The sequence below is a fragment of the Ranitomeya variabilis genome, chromosome 1, assembly GCF_051348905.1.
Source record: "Ranitomeya variabilis isolate aRanVar5 chromosome 1, aRanVar5.hap1, whole genome shotgun sequence".
Classification (NCBI taxonomy): Eukaryota; Metazoa; Chordata; class Amphibia; order Anura; family Dendrobatidae; genus Ranitomeya; species Ranitomeya variabilis.
The window spans coordinates 986004084-986023958 of NC_135232.1; the positions used below are offsets into that span (position 1 = coordinate 986004084).

The window sequence follows — 19875 nt, forward strand, 5'->3', positions numbered from 1 at the left end:
ATTATGCTCTGGGATTTCTCTAGACCTCAGTTCATGATAAACATGATTTCTAAAAAAATAATAAAAATAATAAAAATTATTACACCCACCTCACTTCTCACATACTGATCCCTCTGTTTCTCACCACCACCCAACAGGTCCGTGTCGCATCTTTGGATCAGCATTGGCAGCAGTAAAATGCCCTGATCTTTGGTTGCTATTCCAAGTCTTCCAGGTTTGCTAGGCCCAGGAGGGTGCCCGCCAAGGTTGTGGCACACATGGTGACATCATATGTCTCAACGTAGCTCTTGACCATTTGCAGATACACACACAGAACATGGAAGCCTTAGCTCAGTAATGAAGATCTGGGGAAATCACTTCTGCCGACACTGACTAGAAAATGAGATGAACATAGGGTGGGTGGCAGTGAGGAGCGGAGGGGCTGGAGAGGTGAGTTTCTTTTCATGCTACCATCTTGTCCAATCCACAAGGGACAATCTGCATTAGGCTATGTTCACATGTTGCATTTTTGCTTTTCTTTTGCTGCATTTTTAATGGTAATTTTAAGCTGCATTTTCCATTACTAGCAAAAGCTATGAGATTTTAGAAATCCCATACACACATTGAGTTTTTTTCTGACTGATTTGGAAAAATGCTGCGTTTTTGCAAACTGCACAGGTCACTTCTTTCAGCAGTTTCGCAGCTTTTTTTCATCCATAGAAAGTGCTACAATGTAGCAAACACACAGCAAAAAATGCAGGCATTAGGTTTTTATGTGTTTTGGGTGTAAAAATATTAATGAATTTGCATAGTGTTTTTTGGGGATCACTAAACTTTATCAGCATGCATAACAGACATTAAAAAAAACAACTTTTTGTAAGCAGCTTCTTTACTGCCAAGAGAACAGGTTTTGCCTAAAGAAATACAACGCAGCTAAAACACAGTGTGTGAACATGGCCTTATTTACTCATCTCTACTCTTTAGCATATATTTGCAGAACAGGGTTTGTTAGCACTGAAAAAAACACTTTTGGGGTATACAAATATCATATTTCTTGTATGTTCTAATCATACCTGTCCATATATTCTTGGAGGAGGTATAAAGTTATTAATAGATTACCTTTGAGTATAGGGTAATAATTGTGAAAAACACACTTTATGTTTCCTGGTACAGATAAGATTAAAATTACTGATCATATTTGATTAGAATAATATCTAACATGTTTTTCTGAAATTCCCAGAAATCAATGAATTGAGAAGACGATTTGTAGAATACTATATTCTTGAATGTTGGCTTAGGCTACTTTCACACTAGCGTCGTGCACTGCACGTCGCTATGCGTCGCTTTGGGGAAAAAACGCATCCTGCAAAAATGCTTGCAGAATGCGTTTTTTCTCCATAGACTTTTATTAATGACGCAGTGTGACGCATTGCCACACATCGCAACCGTCGTGCGACGGTTGCGTCGTGTTGCGTCAGACCATCGCCACCAAAAAATGATGCTTGTAACGTTTTTTGGTGCGTCATTCCCATCTTTTCCGACCGCGCATGCGCAGCCGGAACTCCACCTCCGCCTACCCGCACCTCACAATGGGGCAGCGGATGCGTTGAAAAACAGCATCCACTGCCCCCGTTGTGCGGCGCTTCCACAGCTAGCGTCGGTGCACCGCAACGTTGCATAGCGACGTGCAGAGCACGACGCTATTGTGAAAGTAGCCTAAGAAGGACAAATAAAGTTTTGGATCATAATTTGTGTAACAGAATTATGCAACCTGTAATACCTGCGATATTTCATTAGCATCCACCAATCCATTGCTATCTTCATCAAAATACTTAAACATTTGGTCAGCCAATGTTTTCTTTAGAGCAAATGTGTCCAGATTTTCCTTCTCAGTTTCCTTTCTGATATTTCTCTGGTTCTGTGACTCCAATAATGCATTCTTCATCTTGCTGTATTCTGTGGCTTTACACTTGTCTCCTGCAAAGATAAAAAATCATCAGCTGACTGATAATTCATTCTATATGCGTGAAATTTATTTTATTCATCAATGTCTTAAAATAATGAATGTGATTACTTAGAAAAACTGAACTCCAAGAAAAATTAGAATGCTGTACAAAATGGCTGTAAGAAGCCAAACATCATTGGTTAATACAAAACCAACAGCACATCCATGCAATATTTATATTTCAAAACTAAGGTGTACATTGAAGGGCTCTGAAAATTTGCTTAACCCCTTTACCCCCAAGGGTGGTTTGCACGTTAATGACCAGGCCAATTTTTACAATTTTGACCACTGTCCCTTTATGAAGTTATAACTCTGGAACGCTTCAATGGATCCCGATGATGCTGACATTGTTTTCTCAAGACATATTGTATTTCATGTTAGTGGTAAAATTTATTTGATATTACCTGTGTTTATTTGTGAAAATAATGGAAATTTGGCGAAAATGTTGAAAATTTTTCAATTTTCCAACTTTGAATTTTTATGCCCTTAAACCACTGAGATATATCACAAAAAATACTTAATAAGTAACATCTCCCACATGCCTACTTTACATGAAAACAATTTTGGAACCAACATTTTTTTTTGTTAGGGAGTTATAAGGGTTAAAATTTGACCAGCAATTTCTCATTTTTACAGCACCATTTTTTTAGGGACCACATCACATTTGAAGTCACTTTGAGGGGTCTATATGATAGAAAATACCAAAGTGTGACACCATTCTAAAAACTGCACCCCTCAAGGTGCTCAAAACCACATTCAGAAAGTTTATTAACCCTTCAGGTGTTTCACAGGAATCTTTGGAATGTTTAACAAAAAATGAACATTTAACTTTTCTTCACAAAAAATTTACTTCAGCTCCAATTTGTTTTATTTTACCAAGGGTAGCAGGAGAAACTGGACCCAAAACGTTGTTGTAAAATTTGTCCTGAGTACGCTGATTGTTGTGAATTAGACTTTTTGGCTCCCTCTTGTGGTCACTAGTGATATGACTCTGGGATTGTCTTTCTTCAGTTTGGCACTCACCTGGGCCGTTAGTCCAGGGGTGTCGCTATATAAACTTCCTGGATCCTTAGTCCAGTGCCGGGCATCGTTGTAATCAGATCCTTCTGTTGCTCCTGTCTGCTGGTCCTGGTTCTTTCAAAATTAAGCTAAGTCTTGCTTCTTTGTTTTTTGGGTTATTTGCTTTGCTTCTATTTTTGTCCAGCTTGTACTAAATGTGAGTTCTGACCTTGCTGGAAGCTCTAGGGGGCTGGTGTTCTCCCCCCGGCCGTTAGTCGGTTCGGGGGTTCTTGAATATCCAGCGTGGATATTTTAATAGGGTTTTTGCTGACCATATAAGTCATCTTACTATATTCTGCTATTAGCTAGTGGGCCTCTCTTTGCTAAATACCTAGCTCATTCTTATGTTTGTCTTTTCCTCTTACCTCACCGTTATTATTTGTTGGGGGCTTGTTTCCAACTTTTGGGGTCTTTTCTCTGGAGGCAAGAAAGGTCTTTCTTTTCCCTTCTAGGGTTAGTTAGTTCTCCGGCTGGCGCGAGACGTCTAGAACCAACGTAGGCACGTTCCCCGGCTACTGCTATTTGTGGTGCTAGGATTAGATATATGGTCAGCCCAGTTACCACTGCCCTATGAGCTGGTTTTTTGTGTTTGCAGACTTGGTATTTATTCCTGAGACCCTCTGCCATTGGGGTCATAACAGCTGATACCCCATATGTAGGGGTAAACCACTGTTTGGGCACATGGCAGAGCTCGGAAGGGAAAGAGTGCCATTTGACTTTTCAATGCAAAATTGGCTGGAATTGAGATCGGACACCATGTTGCGTTTGGAGATCCCCTGATGTGCCTAAACTGTGGAAACCCCCAATTCTAACTGAAACCCTAATCTAAACACACCCCTAACCCTAATCCCAACCCTAACCATAACCCTAACCACACCCCTAACCCGAATACGCCTCTAACTTTAGCCCCAACCCTAATGGGAAAATGGAAATAAATATTTTTTTTATTTTATTATTTTTCCCTAACTAAGTGGGGGATGAAGTGGGGTTTGAGTTACTATTTATAGCGGGTTTTTAGTGGATTTTTATGATTGGCAGCTGTAACACACTAAAAGACGCCTTTTATTGCAAAAAATTGATTTTGCGTCTCCACATTTTGAGAGCTATAATTTTCCCATATTTTGGTCCACAGTCATGTGAAATCTTGTTTTTTGCGGGACAAGTTGACGTTTTTATTGGTAACATTTTCGGGCAAGTGACATTTTTTGATCTCTTTTTATTCTTATTTTTGTGAGGCAGAATGACCAAAAACCAGCAATTCATGAATTTCTTTTGGGGGGCGTTTATACCATTCCATGTTTGGTAAAATTGATAAAGCAGTTTTATTCTTCGGGTCAGTACGGTTACAGCGATACCTCATTTATAGAACTTTTATGTTTTGGTGCTTTTATACGATAAAAACTATTTTATATAAAAAATAATTATTTTTGCATCGCTTTATTCTGAGGACTATCATTTTTTTTATTTTTTTGCTGATGACGCTGTATGGCAGCTTGTTTTTTGCTGGACAAGGTTACGTTTTCGGTGGTACCATTTTTTTATATCCCTCTTTTTGATCGCGTGTTATTCCACATTTTGTTTGGCAGTATGATAATAAAGCGTTGTTTTTGCCTTGTTTTTTTTTACAGTGTTCACTGAAGGGGTTAACTAGTGGGACAGCTTTATAGGTCGAGTCATTACAGATGTGACAATACTAAATATGTGTACTTTTATTTTTTTTTTTATTTAGATAAAGAAATGTATTTATTGGAACAATATTTTTTTTCTTTATTTAGGATTTCTTTTTTTTTTTACACATGTAAATATTTTTTTTTACTTCTTTACTTTGTCCCAGTGGGGACATGACTATATAGTGCCAGACCGCTGATCTGACACTGCAGTGCACTGTGTCAGATCAGCAATCTAACAGGCACTGCAGGAGGCTTGCTGGCAAGCTGCCTCCCTGCAGGACCCAGAAGGAGCCCCGTGGCCATTTTGGATCCGGAACCTTCAGGGAGGAGGACGGAGGAGACACTTGGAGCAACACGATCACATCGCTTTGGTCCCAGGGTCTCAGGGAAGCACGCAGGGAGCCCCCTCCCTGCACGATGCTTCCCTATGCTGCTGGAATGCTGCGATCATGTTTGATTGCAGTGTTCCATGAGTTAATGTGCCAGATGTCAGCTGCAATAGTCAGCTGACACCTGGCCCCAGCCCTTGGCATCGGTGATAACGTACTATCCCGTTGGTGGTCATATGGGCCCATACCACCTCGACGGGATAGTATGTCAGATGTCAGAAAGGGGTTCACATGAATTGTCCATCCATCCATCCAACCCTGATCTTCCTTGATTGATAGATCTGGACTTACAGGATGTAGACAAGGGGTTAGATGGATGGAAGGCATGCAAGTGAAAAGGTGCTCTGAACTATTTTGTCCTGCTCATAGTTGCTGAGCTTGGTTTAAACAGTCATTTTGTGCTGACAGACCCCATTAGATGCATAAAAAAACTAATTATAGCAGGTTTTAAGTGTTAATTTTCCTTACTAAAATACTGCTATAAATCACCCATGAAATGCATGGCCAACAATGGTCATTCAGAAGAAGAGTTTCAAATTGGTTTCCTTTATTACATTTTTGAGCATGTGAAAAAAAAATTGTTTAGGGAAGACAATCTCTCCAAATAGACAAGCAAGTAACACTATAAAACATTTTTGGAAAAACTTGTCATAATACTTTAGGTGAAATATTTATGTGTTTTATGCAGCCTAGTCTTGATGCTGTATTATATGTACTGTATGTACTACAGTTTCTAGAAAGAAGTGTCATTAAGTTGAATGAGTTGGCCTTCTGAATTTTTAATTTTTTTTATAGAAGAATTTAAAAGAACAGATATAACCTATACATGTATTTCTTTGCATTACACATTCCTCCCTCCACATTGTTTCATGATGAAGTAGTAGCAGAAAATAATATTTTACAGACGTGTGAAAATTAGGAACACTGCCATCATTGATAATAATCTGCAAATGCAATTAAAAATGCAAACATTTTTCATGAAAACTAGGGTAGACATTCTAAGCAAAGCTTGAGAGTGGATTGCATTGATAGTCAGGTGCATGCTGTAGAGTGATGTTTAGAGTGACTCAATGATGATGAATCAAAGTAAAATAAAACTGCAAAGCGTACATAAATACAGAGTTTAATGTTTTAAAATAGTGGTGCTAAATAGGCTCAGTCTGCTCAACACTTTGGTATGTTTACATGCTTTCTGCGGATCTTCCTTTTAATTTATTGGGCCATTCTGAATGTGAAATTGTTTAATTTTCCTATATGCAGCATGAGGTGTATAGAATCAGTGTAATTGCACAAGCACAAAGTGGGAAAGCATCCGTGATTGACTTGACATCCAACTTTCCTCATAATGTGTGCAATGTGTGCAAACTGTAAAGCGCTGCGGAATATGTTAGCACTATATAAAAATGAAGATTATTATTATTACTATAATGGCTAAAAACAGCACAGCACATCCAACACATTTGAGTGCCAGACCCCAAAGACACATACCAAGCCTCTGTGACATAAATCCAAACATGGAAGGCAACACTCCAAATAAGTAGTGTATAATATAGTGCACTTTTATTTACACACATGGCCAATGAAAGTTTGCTATAATTTGTACTTTCATTTTGGAGAGCTACCTTCCTCTTTTTCATAAATAGTGGATTTAGAGTGCTCTATATTTAACTGAGCACTGCTCTCAAAACCCTAAGGCTAGTTTTAATTAGCATTGGATCCTATCTGCCCTTTAAGGTTGTAGACTTTTATCCCAGCAGAGCAGAAAAAAAATATTTTTCCCAAAGAGCACATTAGAGACTGTGACTGTTGCAGAGGGCTGAACCAATAGGCTGAAATTAATTCAGCTCAATATCAATATTAACATATTAATTTTAATTATTTAGATTTATATTAATTGTGTCACTTAATATTGAGCAGTATTAAGCATGCTGACATCCCCCTAAATACTGTATGAGCCCACACACAGCCCCTCTATACAATATGATCTTCAACATAGCCTCTGTATACAGTATGAGCCCCACATAGCCTACTATGTACAGTATGAGCCACCACATTGCCTCCTACATTCAGTGTGAGCCCCTGCACAGCCTCCTATATTCAATATAAGGCCCAACATAGCCCCCTATATAAAGTATGTGCCCCCACATAGCCTCAAATATACAGCATGAGCCCCACATATCCCTCTTACATACATCTTGAGTTCCTACATAACCTTCCTACATACAATGTGAGCCCCCACATACAACATGAGCCCTCACATAGTCTCTTATATACAACATGAGGCTCCATACAGCTTTTTATATACAGCATGTGCCTCACACCGCCTCAGTATGTACAGTATGAGCCTCAATAAGCCTCCATATATACAGTGTGAGCCCCACATAGCCTCCATATATACAGTGTGAGCCCCACCTGGCCTCCTATATATATACAAATATCCTAAGCACATGAAAAAAATAACATACTCAACTCGTTCCCGTTCCCCCGATGCTATGCTCCTGTCTCCGGGACACTGAGTCTCAGCAGCAGTACGATGAAATGATGTAATTTTGTCAACTTTCTCACACACTGATTGGTGGAATGGTGGAAGATGGAGCTGGCTCCTCCACGTATGTATTTACTGCTGTCTGCATCTTGGGGATGCAGATAACAGTGACAGTGGCTGGCCACTTTGTGTGCTAGATACCTTTATTTTTTAAGTACATTCTATATAGTAGTAATGCAGTCGAAGTTTCATATTTTAAAAATTTGCATACATTTTAGTGATTTCAAACTGCTGCTGTATTTTTTAGCTTGCAAACATATGTATATATATATTTATAATTTATGTGTCAGTCATGTCACAGAAAGTACATGATGACAAAGCACAACAAGAAGGTACAACATAGTTCTACTACATCAGTAAGATTTCTCTCAGGCAAAGATTTCAACTCAAGCTGGAGTTTCAAGATTTGCTATTCAAGCTCTTTTGAAGAAGCACCAGGAAAATGGCAACATTGAGGATCGTGAATGCTGTGGTACGCCAAGAAAATGTAATGCAACAGATCAGATACAAAGCATGTTTACTTCCCTTTGAACTTGGGAAATGTCCAGCAGTGTCATAAGCTCAAAAGTTTCAAGAATAAACCAGTAGAACTCAGATATACTCATATACTGTTTGGAGAACCCAGGCCAGAAGAGGTCTTAATGGAAGAAAAAGCCATATCTCTGACATGGAAATAAGACTAAGCGAGTATGCATAAAAACATATATACTAGGATATAAAAAAAGAATGCAGCATTTGCTCTAGACTGACGAGTCAAAATGTGAAATATTTGGCTTTAACAGAAAACAGTTTATTTGCTGAGGACCTGGATCGCTGAATAAAAATACCATGTAATTCCACCAGGAAGGAGCCTCATTTGCTCCAAATTTATTATGAAGCAGGACAATGACTTCCAACAGTCAGCTAATGTCATTATGAAATATCTTAAGAGTAAAGAAGAACATGGAATCCTGGGAGTGATGTTATCATCCTACAGATCCCGACTCAACATTATCTCTTGGATTGTCCAATGCTGATGTCTAAGATTAAATTAAGAAACCGAAGGATTTGTCCAAGCCTACATCTACAGAAGATCTGTGATTACTTTTCCAAATTGTTTGCAGCAACCTGCCTACCAAGTCCCTTCAAAATCTGTGTGCAAGTGTACTCAGAAAAAATAGTGCTATTTTGAAGGAAATGGGTGATTACACCAAATATTGATTTGATTTAAGTTTTTCAATGGTTCATTGACTTTATTTATGTCTATCAACAAAAGGTTTCTCCTTGTGGAGAGTGACATACCAACTCTGGCTTGAGAAACCTTACCTCTTAGACCTCAGTCCAGAGCCTCTCACCTAGCCAAATCAGTTCTCATGCTTCGCACTGACGAGGGCCAACAGCCCGAAACACCATGTCTGCGAATTGAGATACTGATTTGGCTCTCATCCTAAGTCATATTGCAAGACTCGTTAAAGGCTTGATTGTGACGTATAGGATCGCTACTTCCAACAGGTGGTGCTATAGAGTTCAATTCCTCTTTTTCTCTGAAGAGGCAATTTGCAAATCAACAAAATGTAAACTATTAATACTTCTTTTTTTTAAAGTATTCCTACTTTGCAGTAATTTTAGCATACCTGCCCAAGCCTTTTGCACAGCACTGTATATATCTTCAACACTCATTTAAGGACTAAGATTTTGGGTTAAAGAGCTTCAAGTTACATTTCAAACAACTTGTATATGCCTAAAAGTTAAAAATTACTCTGTCTTGAAAGATTAACTGTCAGTTTTTTTTTTTTTCAAAACTGGTACTAGTGAACATAAGAAACTTGTAATATTTTTATTAAGAGAAATATGCTTATTTCTCCTCCCAGACTGAACATTCACCCACAATCCACATGTCTACTCTGACTTCATTGGTTAAAGATATTCTCAGTACTAAGACATGAGATAACAGTTGTTGCTCATAAAGTTCTATGTACATGGTAAAAGGGAGGGAGCTGTATTAGACACAGACGTTCTGTAGCAAGTTCTGAAGTTACAGTTATACATGAATGGTTTCAATTTTAAATTAATAAAATATGAGACTATACTTAATTTTCCTTAGAAACCATTATTAGTCGTGAACTAGTATTGACATTAAATTTGGTGAATTTACACACGACCAATTATTTCTGCTACTCTGAATCATTTTTTTCAATTACGTTTATATACAGATTAAAACCATTTTTATCTATTATTTTAAATGTAATTCACTTTTCTTTTCCATTTATTATTTTGAATTAACAATGTTTTTTTAATATTATTTTTGCACAGCACAGTATTCTTTTTCAACTTGATATTATACAATTATGAGCCTAACAGAAAATTTCATAAGATAAATCAGTTTATCCTTATAGATCTATTCTTTAGACACAAAAGCAGGACAAGCTGCTTGTACAGTACATGGATTTCAATAGAAAGCAAGGAATAATTACAAGTGTTCATTGTATAACTTTGAAAAGACCCACTTATTAGCAGAAACCTGACATGAAATATTACAATTACCAAAAAGATCCAATAACTCTTATTGTGTCTTTCCACAACTTGTTCAAATTCTAATCCAATATATATTAATTAAAAGTTGACAGATTTGTTTGGGTATTTTAATACAGATAACAAAGGGAATTGACTAAAACCTTTTGAAAATGTATCTAAGCTTTGCTTCTTAATTAAAAAATATTAATATTTATTAACTCAGTCTACAAGTATTGAAATTTCATGATAAGAAATATTATGTATTACTAACGCATATTAAAATAATATATTAGAGCACCCACCTTACATGCTTTTTGTCCAGAATCCTAATAGCACTCCTATACTCTATATATAAATACATACAGGTGCTTCTCACAAAATTAAAATATCATCACAAAGTTAATTTATTTCAGTTTTTCATTACAAAAAGTGAAACTCATATACAGTCTTTACAAACAGAGTGATGTATTTCAAGTGTTTATTTCTGTTAATGTTGATGATTATGTCTGGAAGCCAATGAAAACCCAAAAAACATTATCTCAGTAAATTTGAATAATTAACAAAAAACACCTGCAAAGGCTTCCCAAGCGTTTAAAAAGGTCACTTAGTCTGTTTCAGTAAGCTCCATAATCATGGGGAAGACTGCGGACTTGACAGATGTCCAGAAGGCAGTCATTGACACACTCTACATGGAGTGTAAGCCACAAAACTTCATTGCTAAAGAAGCTGGATGTTCACAAAGTGCTGTATCCAAGCATATTAATGGAAAGTTGAGTGGAAGGAAAAAGTATGGTAAAAAAGGTGCACAAGCAACCGGGATTATGGCAGCCATGAAAGGATTATTAAGAAAAGGCCATTCAAAAATTTGTGGGAGATTCACCAGGAGTGGACTGCTGCTGGAGTCATTGCTTCAAGAGCCACCACACACAGATGTGTCCAGGACTACCTCTTGAAGCTCATCAAGAGAATGCCAAGCGTGTGCAAAGCACTCATCAAAGCAAAAGGTGGCTACTTTGTAGAAAGTAAAATATAAGACATAATTTCAGTTGTTTCACACTTTTTTGTTAAGTCTATAATTCCACATGTGCTAATTCATAGTTTTGATGCCTTCAGTGTGAATGTACAATTTTCATAGTCATGAAAATACAGAAAACTCTTTAAATTATATTTTTTACATGAATATGGATCCCAGGGCCTGAAGGAGAGTTTCCTCTCCTTCAAACCCTGGGAACCATCCAGGATCACTTCCGATATTTGTGTCCCATTGACTTGTATTGGTATCGGGTATCGGTATCGGCGATATCTGATATTTTTTGGATATCGGCCGATCCAATTCGATACCGATACTTTCAAATATCGGAAGGTATCGCTCAACACTACTCACCACACACAGGGATATGAACACACACACAAAATGCACCACACACTACCACGTGCTTGAACACATATACCACCCTCAGCACACATTTCACCACACATACACCAACCTCACCACATAAAAGTCGAAACACAAAAGTCACAGCTCAAAACTCGTCATGCGCAAAATTCGCCACATGCAAAACTCGCCACATGCAAAACTAGGCTCACGCAAAACTCACCTCATGGAAAACTCACCACACGTGCAAAACTAACCTCATGGAAATCTTGCCACACGCAAAACTTGCACACGCGGAAAAATTGCCACATGCACAAAAGTTGCAACACATGCAAAAGTTGCCTCACACAAAAGTTGCACATACTCAAAACGCACCACACATAAAACTCACCATGCGCAAAACTCGCCATTCGCAAAACTTGCTGCACACAACTTGCTACACTAACATGTCACATGCAACTTGACACACAAAAAGTTGCTACACGCATGTCGCCACACAAAACTCATCTCACAAAAGTCGCTACATGCATGTCGCCACACGCAACTCAACACACAACTTGACACATGAAATTCACCCTAAAACACACAAAAGTCTGGTATTATCCTTCAAAAATAAAAATCTGATTAATAAGCAGACAAACTACAAGAGCAACAAATGTACCATATAGGAAATACGGCAGCTGTCAGTCACATGACCTGTGTTTTATTTTGTGTATGTGTGAGCTAATATATACTGCCAGGGGGGAGGGCTTCCTGTTGGATGGGGATTTATCAGGCTGCCAATTTAGTTTTCAAATACTGAGGTAAAAATACTGACCAAATAACGTGTGAATGAGGTCTATACAGGAGGAGATGACATACAGGTACATACTATATACAGGGGAGATGACACACAGGTATATACTATAAACAGGAGGAGATGACATACAGGTATATACTATATACAGGAGATGACATACAGGTATATACTATATATAGGAGGAGATGACATACAGGTATATACTTTATACAGAAAAGATGGCATACAGGTATATACTATATACAGGAGGAGATGACACATAGGTACATACAATATACAGGAGGAGATGTCATACAGCAGGTATATACTATTTACAGGGGAGATGACATACAGGTATATACTATATACAGGGGAGATGACATACAGGTGTATACTATATACAGGAAATGACATACAGGTTTATACGCTATATAAGGGAGATGAAAAACATGTATATACTGAGGGGAAAATGAGAGGTGTGAGGTGAAAATGAGAGGTGTGAGGTGAAAATGAAAAGGTGTGAGTGCAAAATGAGAGGAGTGAGGGAAAATACTGGAGTGATCGGAAAATGACAGATGTGAGGTCGAAATGACAAGTGTTAGGGGGGAAATAGAGGAGTGAGGGGGAAAATGCAAGATGTGAGGGAGAAAATGAAAGATGTGAGGGGGAAAAAGAGAGGCGTGATGGGAAAATAAGAGAAGTGGGGTGCTATAAATAACCACAGATATTTACTATGCCCAGGCAACGCCGGGCTCTTCAGCTAGTTATATATCTATATATGTCTGTGATCACTTTTTATTATAATTGGGGGATCTTTGACTCCATTCCCTTTTTGTAGGATATATAGCCTTCCATGTAGTATAATTGGCCCTACATAGCCTTCCATATAATAAAATGGGCCCCACATAACCTTCCATATAATATAATGGACCCAACACAGCCTTCCATATAATATAATGGGACTCATACAGCCTTCCAAATAATATAATAAGCCCCACATAGCCTTCCATATGATATAATGGGCCCAACATAGCCTTCCATATAATATAATGGGACCCTAACAGCCTTCCACATAATACAATAAGCCCCACATAGCCTTCCATATAATATAATGGGACCCACATCCTTCCACATAATATAATAAGCCCAACATAGCCTTCCATATAATATAATGCGTGCCACAATGTACTCATTAATAATGAAAAATAAATACTTCTACTCATTTGCACTCTACTCTATTCTCTGCAGCTTTGCACTTCTCAGCACAGCTGGTGCAATTTAGTGACATCATGATGCCAACAGCGATGAGATGTCAGCGCTCTGACACAGGGGGAAAATGATGAAGGAGGAAGCTGACGGTCCATTCTTTCATCATTGCTTTCAACTGTATCAGCATCCAGGATGCTGATACAATGGAAAGTGGGATGCCGGGCGGGGGTATGTCAGAGATGAGCGAACCTCATAGCAAGTCAGCAATTGTGCTACATACAGGCGATCTGATGATCGCCTGTATGTAGCAGAGCAAATCCAGCTATTTCAGCTTCTAGTCTCCCATGGAGACTATTGAAGCATGCCAAAAGTAAAGGAAAAAATGTTTTTAAAAGTATTAAAAAAATAAAAAAATATAAAAGTTCAAATCATCCCCCTTTTGCCCCATTCAAAATAAAATAGAAAAAAAAATCAAACATACACATATTTGGTGTCGCCACATTCACAATTGCCTAATATATCAATATAAAAAAAGAATTAATCCGATCATTAAACGGCGTAATGAGAAAAAGTCAAAATGCCAGAATTACTTTTTTTGTTGGCCGCAAGATTGTATTAAAATGCAATAACGGGCGATCAAAAGATCTTATACACACCAAAATGTTATCATTAACCCCTTTCTGACATCAGACGTAATATTCCGTCCATGTGACCTGGGCCAATTTGACCATGGATGGAATATTACATCTGGGTGATCAGTCGCACTCACGGGGGGAGCACGGGAGATTACCACCGGGTGTCAGCTGATTCTGACAGCTGGCACCCAACACTAGGTTCCAGGAGTGGTCACACACAGACCGTTCCCAGCACTTTAACCCCCGACATACTGTGATCGAACACGATCGCAGCATTCCGGAAGCCGGCGCAGGGCTGACAACAACTTTTCCTTTGGATCGGAGACCCCGCGGCGTGACAGGGGTCCCGATCGTTGCCAATGGTGAGGAGATGTTGTCATGATGACATCCGGGTCACCAGAGCAAGGAAAGTTGTTGGTCTTGCGCAGAGCATGATCAGATGAAATCTAGCGATGAAATAAAGAGACACTTACTGATGTATCTTTATTTCATCACTAGATTTTGGTTTATTTTTTGTTACTATGTATCCTGATCTGCATTTTCAGGCAAATTATTTTATATACTTCCTGTAACACTGACACATTTGACACATATATATTTTTTTGTATTTCATGATATACCCCGTTTGTGTTGTGGGCGGGTCTGTCGGTGCCCCACCATTTCTTCTGTACTTGTGGTATTTGCCCTGTTTTTTAATCGTTTTATGTATTTCAATAAAGATATATATATATATATATATATATATATATATATATATATATATATATATATATATATATATTTTTTTTTTTTTTAACATAATTTGGCCTTATGTGAAGGGTTGTTCTTTTTGGTTTTGAAAAATGGTTCACTCACACCATGGCATTCATGATGACTGTGGCTACCACATTGTGGCTAACAGAAATATAATTCATGAACATTAGGAATCAGACATTAACCCCTTCCCGACATGCGCCATACTAGTACTGCTCTGCGGGAACTGAGTTCCCACAAACCGCAGTACTAGTACGGCGGCACGATCTCGCGGTCTCACAGTGAGCACCGTGGCGATTGCGTGCGGGTGTCAGCTGTATGTGACAGCTGACACCCAGCAGCAATGCCCACGATCGGTGCTAGTGCCAATTGTGGGCATTTAACCCCTCTGATGCCACTGTCAGTGGTGAGAGAGACATAGAGAGGCATCACGCAGGGACAGGGGCTCCCTGCGCTCTCCCACCGGAACAATGCGATGCGATCACGGTGTTCCGGTGTTCTGGAAGGAGTCCCCAGATCCAAAATGGCCATGGGGCTCCTTCCGGGTCCTTCACTGAGGTGGTTTGCCTGGGCCTGCTCAGAGCAGGCACCGGAAAGCCTCCTGCACTGTCTGTCAGATTGCTGATCTGACACAGTGCTATGTAAAGTATCAGATCAGCGATCTGATGAAATACAGCGATGTCCCCCCCTGGGACAATGTTATTAAGTGTAAAAAAACAGAATGTAAAAAAAAAAATCCCCCAAAAAAGAGAAAAGTAAATAAATAAATATTTTCCAATAAATCCATTTATTTATGTAAATAAAAAAACAATAAAAATACACATATTAGGTATCGCCGCATCCATAACGACCCGTTCTATAAAACTATCCCACTAGTTAACCCCTTCAGTGAACACTGCAAAAAAAATGAGGCAAAAAACAACGCTTTATTATCATACCGCCGAACAAAAAGTGCAATAAAATGTGATAAAAAAGATGGATATAAAAAACCATGATACCGATGAAAATGTAATCTTGTCCCGCAAAAAAAAAGCTGCCATACAGCATCAGCAGCAGAAAAATAAAAAAGTTATAGCTCTCAGAATAAAGCGATGCAAAAACAATTATTTTTAATATAAAATAGTTTTATTGTGTAAAAGCGCCAAAACATAAAAAAAATATAAATGAGGTATCACTGTAAGCGTACTAACCCGAATAATAAAGCTGCTTTATCAATTTTACCACACGCAGAATGGTATTAACGCCCCCCCTAAAAGAAATTCCGGAATTGCTGGTTTTTGCTCATTCTGCCTCACAAAAATCAGAATAAAGAGCGATCAAAAAATGTTATGTGCCTGAAAATGGTACTAATAAAAACATCAACTTGTCCCGCAAAAACAAGACCTCACATGACTCTGTGGGCCAAAATATGGATAAATTATAGCTCTCAAAATGTGGAGAATAAAAAATAAAATATGTATTTCCATTTTCCCATTAGGGTTAGGGTTGGGGCTAAAGTTAGGGTTAGAATTGGGGCTAAAGTTAGGGTTAGGGTTGGGGCTAAAGATACGGTTAGGGTTAGGGTTGGGGCTAAAGTTAGGGTTAGAGTTGGAGGTAAAGTTAGGGTTAGGGGCTAAAGTTGGGTTGGGGTTATGGTTAGGGTTGGGGTTAGGATTGGGGTTAGGGTTGGGGTTAGGGTTAGAGTTACAGTTGGGGCTAAAGTTAGGGTTAGGGTTGGGGCTAAAGTTAGGGTTTGGATTACATTTATGGTTCAGATTAGGATTAGGATTAGGTTAAGGAGTGTGGTGACAATTATGGTTGGGATTAGGGTTATAGGTGTGTTTGGGTTAGGGTTTCAGTTAGAATTGGGGGGTTTCCATTGTTTAGGCACATCAGGGGCTCTCCAAACGCGACATGGCGTCTGATCTCCATTCCAGCCAATTCTGCGTTGAAAAAGTAAAACAATGCTCCTTCCCTTCTGAGCTCTCCCGTGCGCCCAAACAAGGGTTTATCCCAACATATGGGGTATCAGCATACTCAGGACAAATTGTACAACAGCTTTTGGGATCCAATTTCTCCCATTACCCTTGGTAAAATACAAAACCGGGGCTAAAAAATAATTTTTGTGGAAAAAAAAGATTTTTTATTTTCACGGCTCTGTTTTAAACTGTAGTGAAACACTTGGGAGTTCAAAGTTCTCACAACACATCTAGTAACGTTTCTTGGGGGGTCTAGTTTCCAATATGGGGTCACTTGTGGAAGGTTTCTACTGTTTAGGTACATCAGGGGCTCTGCCTGCAGACCAATCCATCTAAGTCTGCATTCCAAACGGCGCTCCTTTCCTTACGAGCTCTGCCGTGTGCCCAAACAGTGGTTCCCCCACATATGGGGTATCAGCGTACTCAGAACAAATTGGACAACAACTTGTGTGGTCCAATTTGTCCTGTTACCCTTGGGAAAATAAAAATTTGGGGGCTAAAATATCATTTTTGTGGAAGAAAATATATTTTTTGTATTCATGGCTTGCGTTATAAACTTTAGCGAAACACTTGGGGGTTCAAAGTTCTCACAACACATCTAGATAAGATCTTTGGGGTGTCTAGTTTCCAATATGGAGTCAATTGTGGGAGTTTCTACTGTTTAGGTACATCAGGGGCTCTGCAAACGCAACATGACGCCCGCAGACCATTCCATCAAAGTCTTCCTTCCAAAACAGCGCTCCTTCCCTTCTGAGTTCTGCCATGCGCCCAAACGGTGGTTCACCCCACACTTGGGGTATCAGTGTACTCAGGACAAATTGTACAACAACTTTTGGGGTCCAATGTCTCCTGTTACACTTGGGAAAATTAAAAATTGAGGGCTAAAAGATCATTTTGTGGAAAAAAAAAAGATTTTTTTAATTTTCACGGCTCTACATTCTAATCTTTAGTGAAACAATTCAAAGTGCTCACCACACATCTAGATAGGTTCCTTAGGGGTTTTTCTTTTCCAAAATGGGGGCAATTGTGGGGGGGTTTCCACTGTTTAGGCTGTTTCCGATCTCAATTCCAGCCAATTTTGCATTGAAAAGTCAAATGGCACTACTTCCCTTCCGAGCTCTGCCATGTGCCCAAACAGTAGTTTACCCCCATAATATGGGAAATCAGCGTACTCAGGACAAATTGAACAACAACTTTTGTGGTCCAATTTTTCCTGTTACCCCTGGGAAAATTAAAAAATTTGGGACATAAAGATCATTTTTGTGAAAAAAATATCATTTTTCTTTTACAGCTCTACATTATATACTTCTGTGAAGCACTTGGGGTTCAAAGTGCTCACCACACATCTAGATTAGTTCCGTAGGGGGTCTACTTTCCAAAATGTTGTCACTTGTGGGGCGTTTCCACTGTTTAGGCACATCAGGGGCTCTCCAAATGTGACATGGTGTCTGATCTCAATTCTAGCAAATTTTGCATTGAAAAGTCAAATGGCACTCCTTCCCTTCTGAGCTCTGCCATGCGCCCAAACAGTGGTTTACCCCCTCATGTGGGGTATTGTCGTACTCAGGACAAATTGTACAACAACTGTTGTGGTCTAATTTCTCCTGTTACCCTTGGTAAAATAAAACAAATTGGATCTGAAGTAAAAATTTTGTGAAAAAATATTAAATGTTCAATTTCTTTTTTAAACATTCCAAACATTCCTGTGAAGCACCTGAAGGGTTAATAAAGATTTTGAATGTGGTTTTGAGTACCTTGAAAGGGTGCAGTTTTTAGAATAGTGTCACTTTTGGCCATTTTCTGTCATATAGACCCCTCAGAGTGACTTCAAGTGTGAGGTGGTCCCTAATAAAAATGGTTTTGCAAATTTGTTTTGTAAAAATGAGAAATCGCTGGTCAACTTTTAACCTTTATAACTCCCTAACAAAAAATTATGTTTCCAAAATTGTGCTAATGTAAAGCAGACATGAGGTTAATGTTATTTATTAACTATTTTGTATGATATGACTCTCTAATTTAAGGGCATAAAAACTAAAAGATTAAAAATTGCAAAATTTTCTAAATTTTCTCCAAATTTCCATTTTTTTCACAAATAAATGCAAGTCAAATTGAATAAATCTTACCATTCTTATAAAGTATGATATGTCATGAGAAAACTTTCTCAGAATCACCAAGATCCGTTGAAGCGTTTTAGAGTTGTGACCTCATAAAGTGACAGTGGTCAGAATTGAAAAAAATGGCCTGGTCAGAAGTTGAAAACAGGCTTCGGGGTGAAGGGGTTAAAGAATAAACATTGTTTTAGTTTTTATTTAATAAATCAATAACATTCATATAAATAAGCAACACTGGTTATATCTTTTCAGAGAAATTAGCATTTTTTTCTCCTGGGTTGATCTGTGATTCTTAATTCATTGGTAAAATTTGTATTCAGTGAAGATAGATATTCTCATTACTTTCATAAGAGATGACAGTTGATGCTTTTAAAGTCCTATGGAGAGGGGAGAGGAATGTAGAGTGACAGTGACATTCTGCTGCAAGCTCTCTTGCAACAATAGTTACAGTTTTCCATAGAAGTTTATGAGCACCAACTATCATCTCTTATCTCACTAATGGGAAAGTCTGCATTCAATAAGGACAGATTTTCCCTGTGAATTGAGAATTTGCAGAATGAATGATCAGTGCATGAGAAGAAATCAGCAGATTTCATTAATAAGTAGTGTTGAGCATTCCGATACTGCAAGTATCGGGTATCGGCCGATATTTGCTGTATCGGAATTCTGATACCGAGTTCCGATATTTTTGTGATATCGGAAATCGGAATCGGAAGTTCCCAGTGTATGGTTCCCAGGGTCTGGAGGAGAGGAGACCCTCCTTCAGGCCCTGGGATCCATATTCATGTAAAAAATAAAGAATTAAAATAAAAAATATGGATATACTCACCCGTCTGGCGGCCCCTGGACCTTACCGATGCAGCCTCCGTTCCTAAGAATGCAGTGAGTTTAGGACCTGCGATGACGTCGCGGCTTG

General features: G+C 38.6%; 1 protein-coding gene across 2 annotated transcripts in view; it reads right to left on the reverse strand.

Moving 5' to 3' along the window:
- Positions 1–19875, reverse strand: part of FSTL5 (follistatin like 5) — a 1228096-nt gene that overhangs the window by 541188 nt on the left and 667033 nt on the right. For both annotated transcript variants that reach the window (XM_077279443.1, XM_077279444.1), the window contains one exon: positions 1760–1956. In XM_077279443.1, coding sequence (XP_077135558.1) covers positions 1760–1956 — 197 coding nt within the window. The remainder of the gene's footprint in view (positions 1–1759; positions 1957–19875) is intronic.